At 41.4% G+C, this 16,205-nt stretch overlaps 1 protein-coding gene across 1 annotated transcript in view; it reads right to left on the minus strand.

Moving 5' to 3' along the window:
- APEX2 (apurinic/apyrimidinic endodeoxyribonuclease 2) overlaps window positions 1–16,205 on the minus strand; it is a 56,929-nt gene that overhangs the window by 21,408 nt on the left and 19,316 nt on the right. Inside the window, exons 4-6 of the mRNA XM_053696029.1 lie at window positions 10,359–10,539; window positions 1,818–1,964; window positions 1,650–1,719 (exon numbers count right to left, since the gene is read on the minus strand). Of these exons, the coding sequence (XP_053552004.1) occupies window positions 1,650–1,719; window positions 1,818–1,964; window positions 10,359–10,539 (398 nt within the window). The remainder of the gene's footprint in view (window positions 1–1,649; window positions 1,720–1,817; window positions 1,965–10,358; window positions 10,540–16,205) is intronic.

The raw sequence follows: 16,205 nt of genomic DNA on the forward strand, positions 1-16,205 counted from the left end.
CTTCTACCCATTCGCCCTCATTATTTGTATCTTTCTGTACATTTTCATTGTTGTTAGTGTTGTCGTCATTCATTAGATGTTCGTTAGTCTGATCTTTGCTTAGCTTAATCAGTTCTAACTATCTGTTCAGTTTTTTAGACTTTTTATTGGTTATGTCTTCTCTTATTTTGGTTACCTTCTTAATCAGGTTTTCTTTTCTGTCTAGAAAGTCCTTACATTCTATTACACAACCATCAGGGCCAATAAGATTAACCTCAGTATTCTTAATTTCGATATCTAACTTGCTCAGAAAGGATTCTCTATAGTCTATTATGGTCTGCATCAATTTCCTAGAGGTCTCTACTAGAGCCTCTGACCATTGGGTTAGAAATACTGGGTCCTCTGTTTGAAATGCACAGTCTTTTCTAATCACTAACCCTTTTGGGATAATGTTAAGTTCAAGACACTTCTTTAAAAATGATATTTCTGCTTTAAATTTGACCTCTTGTATGAGTAATTTCTCCAAAGATTTAAAAATTGTGGCAAGATCTAGATTCTCAATGTTGCTGTTTTCAGCATTGGTACCATAGTGATGGATATCCAGTTGGATATCTTGCCTGATGGACTTTGTAATGTCCATATTAATCTAAACAGTGCTCAAAAATGGGACCAAATCAGACTAAGAAATGTTCAAAATAAATTAAATAATTTACAGTAAAAAATGAAATAAAAAATGGAATAAAATAAAATAAAATATACTCCTTGGAGAGCTGCTGAAAGGTTGCTAGAGGAAAGAAAATAGAGTACAAGATATCTAACAGCGCTCAGCCTAGTTCCTTATAGCTCCTGGATAAAGGGTATCTAGCTTACCCTAGTGGGAACAACAGAAAAAACACAAATATTCCAAGAGCGCCAACTATAAGGCAAAGGAAAATTCTAACAAATGAATGAATTTCAATGTTAGGGTAGCATTAACTACTTGGGAGGTGCAGTGAGGATTGTACCCCACAAGTTCCCATTGCTTAAAAGCCACCACTGGTCTACTGAAGAGACTGACATGGACTACGGCTACACCCCAGGAGAAAAGCAGAACAAACTTGCACTGCTGAAAAATAATAAAATCTTGATTGAAGAATCTTCTTCTAGACACCTAAACTTTACCACCTCCTTGCACTTAAATGTAGGCAAAGAGAATGACTGGGGTTGGAGGGAAGGGATGTGATGTTTAACAGCTTTGCTGTGGTGCTCTTTGCGTCCTCCTGCTGGCCAGGAGTGATATTCCCAATAGTAATTAGAGATGATCCGTGGACTCACCGTATCATTAGAAAGAAATTAGTCTAATTCAAAAGTAAAACAAGCTTATTATTTTTAGCATGTTATCACTACTGTCCCTTTAAGGGGATTAAACATGCAGTTAGTAAAGGACAGAAATGATAACATGCTGTAACAAATGTATTTTTACATGAGAATGTTGTGGTTTTATACACACACACAACAGAAAAGCTTTAAATGTTCCTTTCATTTCAGACCTCTCCTGCATTCCAACACAATATAGCTTATAGCTGTGGTGCTCTGCTCACCTGTGCGAGAGTTTTGGACAATTTTTTGATTCAACAGTTTTATACTAAGTGAGGCGTCTGCAGATACAAAGACAGACACTCAGCACTTACCAAATCAGTGGGGTCACAGTGGTCAATCTGTCTGTGCGACGTGTTCACATCTCCCAGGACGATCACATGCCTAAAAACAGACAGATGATGTCACCATCACATTTAGGTGATGTCTTAAGCCCCCCCCACAGCTGACAGTCCCCAACTGCACAGATCCTACAGACTCACCCGCCTGCACGTAATATGGCCTCAGCGCGGGTCTGCAGGAGACGATAGAATTGCAGTTTGTAGATCTTGCGCTCTGGCTTCTCCGGGTCTGCACGAGGGCAGTAAACGTTTATCACTGTTAGTGCCTCTTCTTTCCCAGCCGAGTTTCTGCAAACAAAATACACACAAACATTTTATAAGAAACGCACACAAATCGTCAGCTGCACAGCTCCATTCCTAAAGTAGTGGTGAAGTGATGCCACCAGGGTCAGGGGACAAGCACCTCTAACCCTGATTTTACACAAGACTTATCTATAAAGGCCACATTCTCTTCGTTAGTGCTCCTCTAACCCATTATATGTAAAGTAAAAAAAAAAAAAGTAAAAAAAAAAAAACTGTGCTGTTGTCACTAGCGCCCTCTGGTGACAAACTAATGAAAAAGCAGGAAAATGTTTTTTTTTCTGTTTACATTATATATATATATATATATATATATATATATATATATATATATATATATATATTTTTTTTTTTTTTTTTTTTAATTAAAAGGGACACTGAACCCAATGTTTTTCTTTTGTGATTCAGATAGAGCATGCAATTTTAAGCAACTTTTTAATTGACTCCTATTATCAAATTGTCTTCATTCTCTTGGTATCTTTATTTGAAATGCAAGAATGTAAGTTTAGATGCCGGCCCATTTTCGGTGAACAAACTGAGTTGTTCTTGCTGATTGGTGAATAAATTCACCCACCAATAAACAAGTGCTTTCCATGGTGCTGAACCCAAAAAAATAGCTTAGATGCCTTCTTTTTCAAATAAAGAAAGCAAGAGAACAAAGAAAAAACACAATTTATACTTACCTGATAAATTTATTTCTCTTGTGGTGTATCCAGTCCACGGATCATCCATTACTTGTGGGATATTCTCATTCCCAACAGGAAGTTGCAAGAGGAAACCCACAGCAGAGCTGTAATATAGCTCCTCCCCTAACTGTCATAGCCAGTCATTCGACCGAAAACAAGCCGGGAAAGGAGGAACCATAGGGTGCAGTGGTTACTGTAGTTTAAATTTAAAAATTACCTGCCTTAAAATGACAGGGCGGGCCGTGGACTGGATACACCACAAGAGAAATAAATTTATCAGGTAAGTATAAATTGTGTTTTCTCTTGTAAGGTGTATCCAGTCCACGGATCAATCATTACTTGTGGGATACCAATACCAAAGCTAAAGTACACGGATGAAGGGAGGGACAAGGCAGGAACTTAAATGGAAGGAAACACTGCCTGTAAAACCTCTCTCCCAAATATAGCCTCCGAAGAAGCAAAAGTATCAAATTTGCAAAATTTTGAAAAAGTATGAAGCGAAGACCAAGTCGCCGCCTTGCAAATCTGTTCAAAAGAAGCCTCATTTTTAAAGGCCCAAGTGGAAGCCACAGCTCTATTGGAATGAGCTGTAATCCTTTCAGGAGGCTGCTGTCCAGCAGTCTCATAGGCTAAGCGGATTAAGCTTCTTAGCCAAAAAGAAGGAGAGGTTGCCGAAGCCTTTTGACCTCTCCTCTGTCCAGAGTAGACAACAAACCAAGCAGATGTTTGGCGAAAATCTTTAGTAGCTTGTAAGTAAAACTTTAAAGCACGGACCACGTCCAGATTGTGTAACACAAGGATGGAACAACAATCTCTTGATTGATATTCTTGTTAGATACCACCTTAGGTAAAAACCCAGATTTGGTACGCAGGACTACCTTATCCGTATGAAAAATCAGATAAGGAGAATCACATTGTAAGGCAGATAACTCGGAGACTCTACGAGCCGAGGAAATAGCTACCAAAAAAAGGACTTTCCAAGATAAAAGTTTGATATCTATGGAATGAAGAGGTTCAAACGGAACTTCTTGAAGAACCTTAAGAACCAAGTTTAAGCTCCATGGTGGAGCAACCGGTTTAAACACAGGCTTGATTCTAACTAAAGCCTGACAAAAAGCCTGAACGTCTGGAACATCTGCCAGACGCTTAACTAGCTGACAATCCTTTTTCCAAACCTTCTTGGAGAAAAGATAATATCCTAGGAATCCTGACCTTACTCCATGAGTAACCCTTGGATTCACACCAATAAAGATATCCACGCCATACCTTATGTTAAATTTTCCTGGTGACAGGCTTTCGTGCCTGTATTAAGGTATCAATAACTGATTCGGAGAAGCCATGCTTTGATAAAATCAAGCGTTCAATCTCTAGGCAGTCAGCCGCAGAGAAATTAGATTTGGATGGTTGGAAGGACCCTGAAGTAGAAGGTCCTGTCTCAGAAGCAGAGACCATGGTGGAAAGGATGACATGTCCACTAGATCTGCATACCAGGTCCTGCGTGGCCACGCAGGTGCTATCAGAATCACCAATGCTCTCTCCTGCTTGATCTTGGCAATCAGTCGAGGGAGCAGAGGAAACGGTGGAAACACAGAAGCCAGGTTGAAAGACCAGGGCGCTGCTAGAGCATCTATCAGTGTCGCCTTGGGATCCCTGGACCTGGATCCGTAACACGGAAGCTTGGCGTTCTGGCGAGACGCCATGAGATCCAGTTCTGGTTTGCCCTAACGATGAATCAGTTGTGCAAATACCTCCGGATGGAGTTCCCACTCTCCCGGATGAAAAGTCTGACGACTTAGAAAATCCGCCTCCCAGTGCTCTACACCTGGGATATGGATAGCTGATAGGTGGCAAGAGTGAATCTCTGCCCAGCGAATTATTTTTGAAACTTCTAACATCTCTAGGGAACTTCTTGTTCCCCCTTGATGGTTGATGTAAGCTACAGTCGTGATGTTGTCCGACTGAAATCTGATGTACCTCAGAGTTGCTAACTGAGGCCAAGCCTGAAGAGCCTTGAATATCGCTCTTAGTTCCAGAATATTTATTGGAAGGAGAGACTCCTCCTGAGTCCACGATCCCTGAGCCTTCAAGGAGTTCCAGACTGCACCCCAACCTAGAAGGCTGGCATTTGTTGTTACAATTGTCCAATCTGGCCTGCGAAAGGTCATACCTTTGGACAGATGGACCCGAGATAGCTACCAGGGAAAAGAATCCCTGGTCTCTTGGTCCAGATTCAGTTGAGGGGACAAATCTGTGTAATCCCCGCTCCACTGACTGAGCATGCATAGTTGCAGCGGTCTGAGATGTAAGCGTGCAAACGGCACTATGTCCATTGCCGCTACCATTAAGCCGATTACTTCCATACACTGAGCCACCGAAGGGCGCGGAATGGAATGAAGAAGCCGGCAGGAATTTAGAAGCTTTGATAACCCGGACTCCGTCAGGTGAATTTTCATTTCTACAGAATCTATCAGAGTCCCTAGAAAGGAAACTCTTGTGAGTGGGGATAGAGAACTCTTTTCCTCGTTCACTTTCCACCCATGCGACCTCAGAAATGCCAGTACTACGTCCGTATGAGACTTGGCAATTTGGAAGTTTGACGCCTGTATCAGGATGTCGTCTAAATAAGGGGCTACTGCTATGCCCCGCGGCCTTAGGACCGCCATAAGCGACCCTAGAACCTTTGTAAAGATTCTTGGGGCTGTAGCTAATCCAAAGGGAAGAGCTACAACTGGTAATGCCTGTCTTGAAAGGCAAACCTGAGAAACCGATGATGATCTTTGTGTATCGGAATGTGAAGATAAGCATCCTTTAGATCCACTGTAGTCATATATTGACCCTCCTGGATCAGTGGTAGGATGGTACGAATAGTTTCCATCTTGAACGACGGAACTTTGAGGAATTTGTTTAAGATCTTTAGATCCAAAATTGGTCTGAAGGTTCCTTCTTTTTTGGGAACCACAAACAGATTTGAGTAAAAACCCTGTTCCTGTTCACTCCCATAACTAGGAGGTCTCGTACACAGTGTAAGAATGCCTCTCTCTCTTTATCTGATGTGCAGATAATTGTGAAAGGTGAAATCTCCCTTTTGGGGGGGAAGCTTTGAAGTCCAGAAGATATCCCTGGGATATAATTTCTAACGCCCAGGGATCCTGAACATCTCTTGCCCATGCCTGGGCGAAGAGCGAAAGTCTGCCCCCTACTAGATCCGTTACCGGATAGGGGGCCGTTCCTTCATGCTGTCTTAGAGGCAGCAGCAGGCTTTTTTGACCTGCTTACCTTTTTTCCAGGTCTGGTTTGGTCTCCAGACCATCTTGGATTGAGCAAAAGTTCCCTCTTGTTTATTATTACAGGAAGTTGATGCCGCACCTGCCTTGAAGTTTTGAAAGGCACAAAAATTAGACTGTTTGGCCCTAGATTTGGACCTGTCCTGAGGAAGGGCATGACCTTTTCCTCCAGTGATATCAGCAATAATCTCCTTCAAACCAGGCCCAAATAGGGTCTGCCCCTTGAAGGGAATGTTAAGTAGCATAGATTTTGAAGTCACGTCAGCTGACCATGATTTAAGCCATAGCGCTCTGCGCGCCTGTATAGCAAAACCAGAATTCGTAGCCGTTAGTTTAGTCAAATGAACAATGGCATCAGAAAGAAAAGAATTGGCTAGCTTAAGTGCTCTAAGTTTGCCAAGTATGTCATCCAATGGAGTCGCTACCTGTAAAGCCTCTTCCAGAGACTCAAACCAGTATGCCGCAGCAGCAGTGACAGGGGCAATGCATGCAAGGGGCTGTAGGATAAAACCTTGTTGAATAAATATTTTCTTAAGGTAACCTTCTAATTTTTTATCCATTGGATCTAAAAAAGCACAACTGTCCTCGACAGGGATAGTAGTACGCTTTGCTAGAGTAGAAACTGCTCCCTCCACCTTAGGGACTGTCTGCCATAAGTCCCGTGTGGTGGCGTCTATTGGAAACATTTTTCTAAAAATAGGAGGGGAAGAGAACGGCACACCTGGTCTATCCCATTCCTTATTAATCATTTTTGTAAACCTTTAAGGTATTGGAAAAACATCAGTACACACCGGCACTGCAAGTATTTATCCAGTCTACACAATTTCCCTGGCACTGCAATGGAATCACAGTCATTCAGAGCAGCTAAAACCTCCCTAAGCAACACGCGGAGGTGTTCAAGCTTAAATTTAAATATAAAAATATTAGAATCAGGTATCTTCCTGAGTCATTAACATCACCCACTGACTGAAGCTCTCTTTCCTCAGCTTCTGCATATTGTGAGGCAGTATCAGACATGGTTCTTAAAGCGTCAGTATGCTCTGCATTTTGTCTCACCCCAGAGCTATCTCGCTTACCTCTAAGTTCAGGTAGTCTGGCTAATACCGCTGACAGTGTATTATCCATGACTGCCGCCATGTCTTGTAAAGTAAACGCTATGGGCGCCCTAGATGTACTTGGCGCCATTTGAGCGTGAGTCCCTTAAGCGGGAGTCAAAGGGTCTGACACGTGGGGAAAGTTAGTCGGCATAACTTCCCCCTCGTCAGATTCCTCTGGTGATAAAAAATTTTAAAAGACAGAAAATGATCTTTCTTGCCTAAAATGAAATCAGTACATTTGGTACACATTCGAAGAGGGGTTCCACCATGGCTTTTAAACATAATGAACAAGGAGTTTCTTCTATGTCAGACATGTTTATACAGACTAGCAATGAGACTAGCAAGCTTGGAAAACACTTTAAATCAAGTTAACAAGCAAATATAAAAAACGGTACTGTGCCTTTTAAGAGAAACAAATTTTGTCAGAATTTGAAAAACAGTGAAAAATAGTGAAAAAATGCAGTAAATCAAACGAAATTTTTACAGTGTATGTAATAAGACTAGCAGAGCATTGCACCCACTTGCAAATGGATGATTAACCACTTAGTTCAAAAAACGGATCAAAAAAACGAAATAGACGTTTTTTAACAGTCACAACCAACTGCCACAGCAAGCTGTAGCCCTACCTTCCCCAATAAACGACTTTGGAAAGCCTTTGGGCCCTTTAGAGATGTCCTATAGCATTTAGAGGGCCTTTGAGGGAATCTGGATGTCTAAGTTTGTAATTTTAACTGCACAAAAAAAAAAACGTTAAAATAGGCCCCTCCCACTCATAGTAACACAGTGGAAAACCTCAGGAAACTGTTTCTAGGCAAAATTTAAGCCAGCCATGTGGAAAAAACTAGGCCCCAATAAAGTTTTATCACCAAAGCATATATAAAAACGATTAAACATGCCAGCAAACGTTTTATATTGCAATATCATAAGGGTATTACCCCTGGGAATAAGCATGATACCAGTCGTTATTAAATCACTGTATTCAGGCTTAACTTACATTAATCCGGTATCAGCAGCATTTTCTAGTATTTTCCATCTCTAGAAAAAATTATAACTGCACATACCTGATAGCAGAATTAACTGCACGCCATTCTCTCGCTGAAGTTTTACCTCATCTGTGTAATCCCCTCAACATATGTGAGAACAGCAATGGATCTTAGTTACAACCTGCTAAGATCATAGAAACCGCACAACTCCGGTACTATTTAAAAATAACAAACTTTTGATTGAAGAAAATAAACTAGCTATATTTAACCACTCTCTCCTACAACGTCCTTGCTTGTTGAGAGTTGCAAGAGAATGACTGGGTATGACAGTTAGGGGAGGAGCTATATTACAGCTCTGCTGTGGGTTTCCTCTTGCAACTTCCTGTTGGGAATGAGAATATCCCACAAGTAATGGATGATCCGTGGACTGGATACACCTTACAAGAGAAATTGATAATAGGAGTAAATTAGAAAGTTGCTTAAAATGTCATGCTCTATCAATCACAAAAGAAAAAATTTGGGTTGTGTCCCTTTAACTGCTGAGCTTTTTCCTGCGCTGAAGCCATTTTAATATTTTGCACCTAATGTCAGTGCTTTCTCTGGTTTACTCAAACATACCATGCTCTCTCAGCAGACTGCATTTCTAGTATTTCATTTGGAAAAATATCAAATTGGGGGGGGGGGGGGGTTGGGGGGAAGTTGTGTTTAATTTTCTATATCATACATGGTAAACAATAGCGTGGGAGTAACTATTGCTGTATTTATTGTTTTTTTACTGTAGTAGAACAACAACATGAAAATAATTGAATTTGTCACAACCTTGCAGAAAAGTATAAATGAAATATGTAACCATAAGATGTAAGATAACATTTTAAAACTACACAAATGCTGATTACACAAAGAGGTTACTTAATCCATTGTGACAATGTACACGCACTCCTGACAAAACTCACTTATAGTAATAGGGCATAGACCTGTGCATTCGGCAGCTGCATTAGCAGCCTCTCATGGTATTTGGCTCTTTTCTGAGCCGCATTTATTCTTGTGAAAGTAAAACACATTAAGATATGTGCAAATCCACCTTCCGCCAGCTGCACATCGTTAAATTCAGCAGCCCATTAAATGGGGTCTTCACTGGTGTCCCAAAGCTCACAGCCCACTATGGGTAAATCCTACAAATTTGCTAACAAAGAGAATGATTTTGGCTGCAGAACCCGGTATATGTGATGCTGAGTGATTCCTTTTTACAGATATGTTACCGGTGTTTTCATGGCTGGATCCACATCATAATGAGATATAATAAATATGCATCACGTTATAATAAATGCACTTAAAGTGAATGTAAAGTTAACGTTATTAGCTAAAGTCAAACGATAGAAGTTAAAAAATGAATGAGACACTGGATTGAATAAGAATTGTTACAAAGATAGATGATCTATACAGTATTGTACAGAATGTGTTTTTTGACTGTAACGATATGTCTTGAACTTTTGTTGTATAAGATTCTCTTTGCATTTGGAAAAATTTAATAAAAACCTTTTTTTCAACTAAACTTTTCATTCATGAAATCTTTAGTATATACTTATCTTCAGAGATATTTCACTATATCTCTGATTGCAGAAAAGTCATCTGTCAATTAATTGCTGAATATGGTGACCGGAGGTTCAGCTCTTATTCATATAGCGTTTCAAGTGAAATATCTCTGAAGATAAGTATATACTAAAGATTTCATGAATGAAAGTCTCATTCATTTTTTAACTTCTATCATTTGACTTTAGCTAATAACGTTAAATTTACATTCACTTTAATGTATCATGATGGTTCAGTCTGGTGCACTATAGACTGCTGCCTTAAAGGGACATTGTAGGTTAAAACTTACTTGCTCTATATTGTTATAAACACATAACAATAGCACTCCTGACCCTCCAAGTCTATAAGTATAACCACAAAGGTATTAAAGACATAGTTGAAGTATCATTTGGGAGCCCCAGATAATTGATGGTGCTGAGCAAAGAACTGCTAGTGATTGTCGGGGTTATGCAACAGTTGCTGCCAATTCGTTTACTCTCTATATCTGCTTGAAACAGGCAGTTATCTTTGGCTCTTGAGCAGTGCTTTAACTATGTATTTAACCTCTGCAGGGCCAGTAGTGCTAAAATGTCATGTTCTAACGAATTAGCACACATAATTTTTGCACTACAATGAACCTTTAATAAAAATCTAGTGGGGTTATAATGGAAGATGAGGTAGCAGAGTTATTTCTTCCAGCTGCCTACAGGTAAGTTACATGAACAGTTGAAATAACATGCAAATGACCAATATACCATCTTACAGGATCTTGTGTTGGGTGAGCAATGCACGGCCTTCTTGGTCCAGAGACTGCAGTTCCTCTTCTGAAAACTCCTCTACGTTCCCATAGCAGCCTATAGGTCCTTTATTATTATTGAGTAACCCAGAGAGTCCTTCCTCTGCAGCCCAGGGGGTTGTGGCGCTCTTACAGTAAGTAGCGACTCCTGCAAATGAACAGAACAATGTGAAATGTTTCCGTAGCTAAAGTCCACTAAGAATAGTTAGTAATAAAAGTAGTATATTACACAATATAAGCACATGTGCTTGATTTAAAGGGACATTAAACTGCTGGGCACAACTAGTATAGTTACCCCTCATAATGCTATTTTTTTCTCCTTTATCTGACTCTCTCTTTCAAGCCATTCTCTTATTTTAAAGGGACATAAAACTTTCAACATGCCGCATAGTCAAACTATCATGAAACATTATTATTATTGTTGTTCTAGAGAAAATGCAACTTACAGTTATACACATAATTTTTCTTCTGATTCGGATGGTAGCATTTTAATAATCCATTTTTTTTAATATTCTCCAGCCCTTCTATAAAATCATGCCCCCTCATATATTATGCATCAAATCATTAGACCCCTTTATGGAATTATTGAATATGTAATAATCAAATGCATGTTCCTTGTGCATACTGTGGAGTCTATTACACATGTGCCACATAAGTGACTTCCATATCAATAATGTGTGCTCAAAATCCATGTGAAAAAACAAAAAATTCTTTCCTGGCAGGGAGAATCCACGACTTCATTCCTTACTGTTGGAAAATACAACACCTGGCCACCAGGAGGAGGCAAAGACTTAAAAATTCTGGCAATCTTTACCTTATGCCAAGAAAAAACACATTCCTCACACCAGTGCAGGTAAGTTCGCCATACCTTATGGTAGATGCGCCGAGTAACTGCCTTACAAGCTTGAATCAAAGTGTCTATGACACTCTCAGAGAATCCTCTCCTGGCTAGGACTAAGCGTTCAATCTCCACGCAGTCAGCCTCAGAGAATCTAGATTTTGATGTAGGAAGGAACCCTGTATCAACAGGTCCCTGCGACAAGGTAACCTCCATGGAGGAAAAGAGGACATTCTCACCAGATCCGCGAACCAGCTCCTTTGCTGCCAGGACGGAGCAATAAGAATCGCCGATGCTAGGTCCTGCTTGATGCGGGCGACCACACGAGGTAGAAGAGGCAATGGAGGAAAGAGATATATGAATCTGAACCTCCATGGAACCGCTAGAGCGTCTATTAACTCTGCTCGAGGATAATTCGATCTCGACCCGTACCTCGGTAGTTTGGCATTGAGCCAAGAGGATCTATCTACAGCATCCCCCATCTGCTGCAAATCTCTGCAAACACCTCGGGGTGGAGAGACCATTCTCCCGGGTGAAAAGATTGTCTGCTGAGGAAGTCTGCTTCCCAGTTGTCCACATCCAGAATGTGGATCGCTGACAGCATACAGATGTGGGCTTCTGCCCATTCTAAAATTAGAGACACCTCCCTCATCGCTAAGAACTTCTCGTTCCTCCCTGATGGTTGATGTAGGCAACTGTAGTTATATTGTCCGATTGGAATCTGATAAACTGGGACAAATTCAGAAGGGGCCAAGCCTTCAGCGCATTGGATTGCCCGCAGTGCCAAAATATTGATTGGAAGAGTGGACTACTCCTGAGTCCGCAAACCTTGTGCTTTCCTGGCACCCCAGACTGCTCCCCAGCCTGAAAGGCTGGCGTCCGTAGTCACAATCTCCCAGGATGGTCTCAAGAAGCACATGCCTCAAGACAGGTGATCATGACAAAGCCACCAAGAGAGCGAATCTCTCAACAGGCTGTCTAATAAGATCTGCTGGGACAGGTCCGAATGATTTCCGTTCCATTTTCTCAGCATGCATAGTTGTAAAGGTCTGAGATGGAATCTGGCAAAAGTAAAATTGTCCGTATAAGACACCATGAGTCCAATCACCTCCATGCATTGGGCCACCGAAGATCTTGAGGTGGCCTGGAGTGCAAGGCACGCAGATGTCAGCATGCAGCGTCTCTGATCTGTTAGAAAGATCCTTATGGATACCGAGTCTATAACTGTACCCAGGAAATTCACCCTGCTATTTGTAGTAAGAGAACTCTTTTCCAAGTTTATCTTCCATCCATTAGACCGAAGAAGACTCAGAAGAAATTCAGAGTGATCTTTTGCCAGACGAAAAGTTGGTGCCTGTACCAAGATATCGTCCAGGTACGGTGCTACTGCAATTCCTTGGATTCTGGCCACCGCCATGAGAGCACCCAGAATCTTTGTAAATATCCTAGGTGCAGTAGCTAAGCCAAACGGAAGTGCTATGAACTGGAAGTGCTGATCCAGAAAAGCAAACCAGATCCTTGTGTATCAGAATATGCAGGTATGCATCCTTCAGATCGATGGTAGTTATAAATTGTCCTTCCTGAACCAGGGGAAGGATCGATCTGATCGTCTCCATTTTAAAGGAGGGGACACTTAGAAATTTGTTTAAGCACTTCAAGTCCAAAATTGGACGAAAATTTTGCTCCTTTTTGGGAACCACAAAGTGGTTTGAATAGAACCCCAGACCTCTTTCTGATGCAGGTACCGGACTATTACTACTAAGGAGGATAGATCCCTTACACAATCTAAAAAGGCTGTCCACTTCTCTGGTCTTGTAGACAGTCTGCAGAAAAGGAATCTGCCCCTGGGCGGATGAGATTTGAATCCTATCCTGTACCCTTGAGATACAACCTCCAGTACCCAAGGGTCCTGAACATCCTGAAACCAAGCATTCTTAGTCTGCTTGGACTTATTCCAGGACTGAGCAGCTTTTCAGGTACTCTTGGGTTGCTCAGGCTTGGAGGATGATTGAGTTCTCTGGGACTTGTCCGAACGAAACAAAAATTAGAGGACTTCCATCCCTTAGGTCTGTTCTTCTTATCCTGTGGAAGGAAAGAACCTTTTCCTCTGATAACAGTAGAAATGATAGAGTCCATGCCTGGACCAAATAAAACTTTACCCTTGAAAGGTAAGGAAAGGAGTCTGGATTTAGAAACCATATCCGCAGACCAATATTTCAACCGGAGAGCCCTGCGAGCTAGGACCGCAAAACCTGAAGCCTTTGCATTCAGGCGTATAATCTGCATATTCGCATCACAGATAAAGGAGTTAGCTATTCTTAACGCCTCAATCCTCTCATGAATATCCTCAAGGGGAAATTCCACCTCGATAAAGTTCTGACAGAGTTACACCAGTAGGTGGCGGCCCTAGCCACAGCGGCAACGGCTGCCCCCGGTTGAAATAAAAATCCTGTGTGTTGAAACATTCTTCTCAGGTAACTTTCCAACTTCTTGTCCATGGATTCCCTAAAGGAAGAACTATCTTCCAGATGGACAGTGATACGCTTAGCTAGCATTGAAATGGCATAATACACCTTAGGCATGGAACCCCACAATTCCAGCTGATAATCAGGAACCGGGAATAACTTCTTGACGAAGGGGAAAAAGAAGTTCCAACTCTTTCCCATTCACTACTGATATATTTGCCATACAAACTGGGACAGGAAAAGTTTGTGGGGCCTTTAATTCTTCATAAACCCTGTCTAACTTAGGAATTTTAGGTTCCTCCGGCAGTTTTGTTTCCGGAACCTCTAAAGTAAACAGAACCTCCTTTAGTAAAAAAACGCAGATGCTCAATCTTAAATCTGAGGGAGGGCTCCTCAGAAGGAGGGGGTTTAGTAAATGAAGTCTCCGACTCCGAGAGCTCACCCTTTGATGCTACAGAGGTTAACTAATCTTCGGAAAAATTGAGACATACTGGCTGAATCTGATTGGAAAATAGCGGAATCTAATTCAGTAGAACTATGTTTAACCTTTCTCTTTAGTTTCCCAGAGATAGGTAAAGCACCCAGGGCCGCAGACACAGCAGATTGTAACTGCATGGTAAAGAACGCAGGGAAAAAGCTCCCTCCAGCCAGAGTATTAGGCGTGCCACAGAGAACTGTATGTGAAGCGGTTTGAGGGGATAGGGTAGGCATCTCCCAGTCAGACCACAGAATCCTGAAAGGTTAATGGCTCAGAGGGGCTAAGGTGCAGAACCTTCTAACATATTATCAGAGTCCTCCATTGCTGGAGATGCAATCCCACAGTAAGAAAGCAGATTTAAACAACAATTTCTCTGGGACTTGTTTTATTAATAAAAAGAAGAGGCACCTTTATAACCCCAATAGCTGGGGCACTCACCACCTCCTAGATACAGACAGTTCTAGAACACTCTCCGTAGGATTGCTAGAGTTCCTGCAGTAGGATCGCAAGGAAAACGAATGAGCCACACCTGATTACGTAGTGCACAAGAAGAGACCTCCCCTGCTATGAGAAAAAGCGTGCAAAGCTATTAGAAGCTGCGCAACTCACAAAACTAAAGTGAAACCTGTCTGTTCCATTGCCAAAAAATATGCAGTCTATTTGAGCCCAAACCTTCACAATGTGTTCCTTAGAGAACAAAGCAGTACATATATCCCCAAACTGTTCCAAATTAATCTCCAAATCAAAGGAGATATTAACCCGTGATCCTATTGAGGTTATGAGGAGTCGCACTAGGAGTCCCTGCTAAATAGTAAAATAAAGCGGACTTACCCTCCAGGATCTATGCTGTGGAACAGATAAAGGCTCTCAAGTCTGACAGCCTTGCCGTGGTGTTCTGACAGGGACTTGAGTGTAAAAAGACAAGCAGTGTAACTCGTTAACACTGATTGCCCAGGAGCTGTTAGATACAGTCTGGATCGCGTCGCAGAAAAAAACTTTCCCTTCCTAACGTTCATCAATACTTAATGAGAGGTTTATATGATTACTTAAAACTCCAGTCCTTTCTTGAAGGGAATATACCCATTTAAAGGACTATCCAAATCTTCTGCCACCCTCCTCTAGTAACGAAAGGCAAAGAATGACTGGGGGGGATAGGGGTAGTGGGAGGGATATTTAAGCTTTTGACTGGGGTGTATTTGTCTCCTCCTGGTGGCCAGATGTTGTATTTCCCAACAGTAAGGAATGAAGTCGTGGACTCTCCTTGCCTTATGAAAAGAAGCACAAGTTATTTGACAAGCGTTATACTGTTGCACATGCAAGGATAATGTAGGGAAATACCTTGACTTTATACAGTTGTGCATGCAAGGCTTACATGGGCTATTATGTCAGCGATACATAGTTGCACTTGCGAGGCTGACGTAAACAAATGCCCATAAGCCGTAGTGGCGCTCTCGCGACCAAGGTGTTATTCGGATAGCAATTTACCATAGGACATAGTTAAGGATAAAAACTGAGGTTTTGCAAAAGGTAAAAACTAATATGCTAAGTGTAAGAAAATTTCAAGGTTTCATATCCCTTTACCCAGGTGGTGCACAGATCAGTGATATTTCAAGCTCCTTGAAAAAGCTTACGGTAGTTAGTGAAACGCACGTTAGAGTTATCAAGTACTGTTCCACTGGTCAAGAGGAAAGGTGTTTTTTTTTTTCAGCAGGAACACAGAATACAGTGTGGAGCATTGTTCAGTCTGTAATAACGGACTATCACACGCTAAGTATTACTGCATGCTTGTACCTGAAAACCTTAGTAATCTGTGTGAGCAGTTACATATGTTTTTAATAAATTAAGAAACTGCATCCAGCATCCATGACCATTTTGTATCCGGTTTGCCTTAGGTCTGTATGATAAAGCTTATAATCTAGAACTGTTGAAGTTCTAATAAATGTGAGTACCGTGGCTCTATTTGTGTCCACCTGGGATCTGAATGTTATAACAGTATCACACTATGATGCTTTTCTTTTTTTGGCTTTTGAGGA

Source organism: Bombina bombina, chromosome 12, assembly GCF_027579735.1.
Source record: "Bombina bombina isolate aBomBom1 chromosome 12, aBomBom1.pri, whole genome shotgun sequence".
NCBI lineage: Eukaryota > Metazoa > Chordata > Amphibia > Anura > Bombinatoridae > Bombina > Bombina bombina.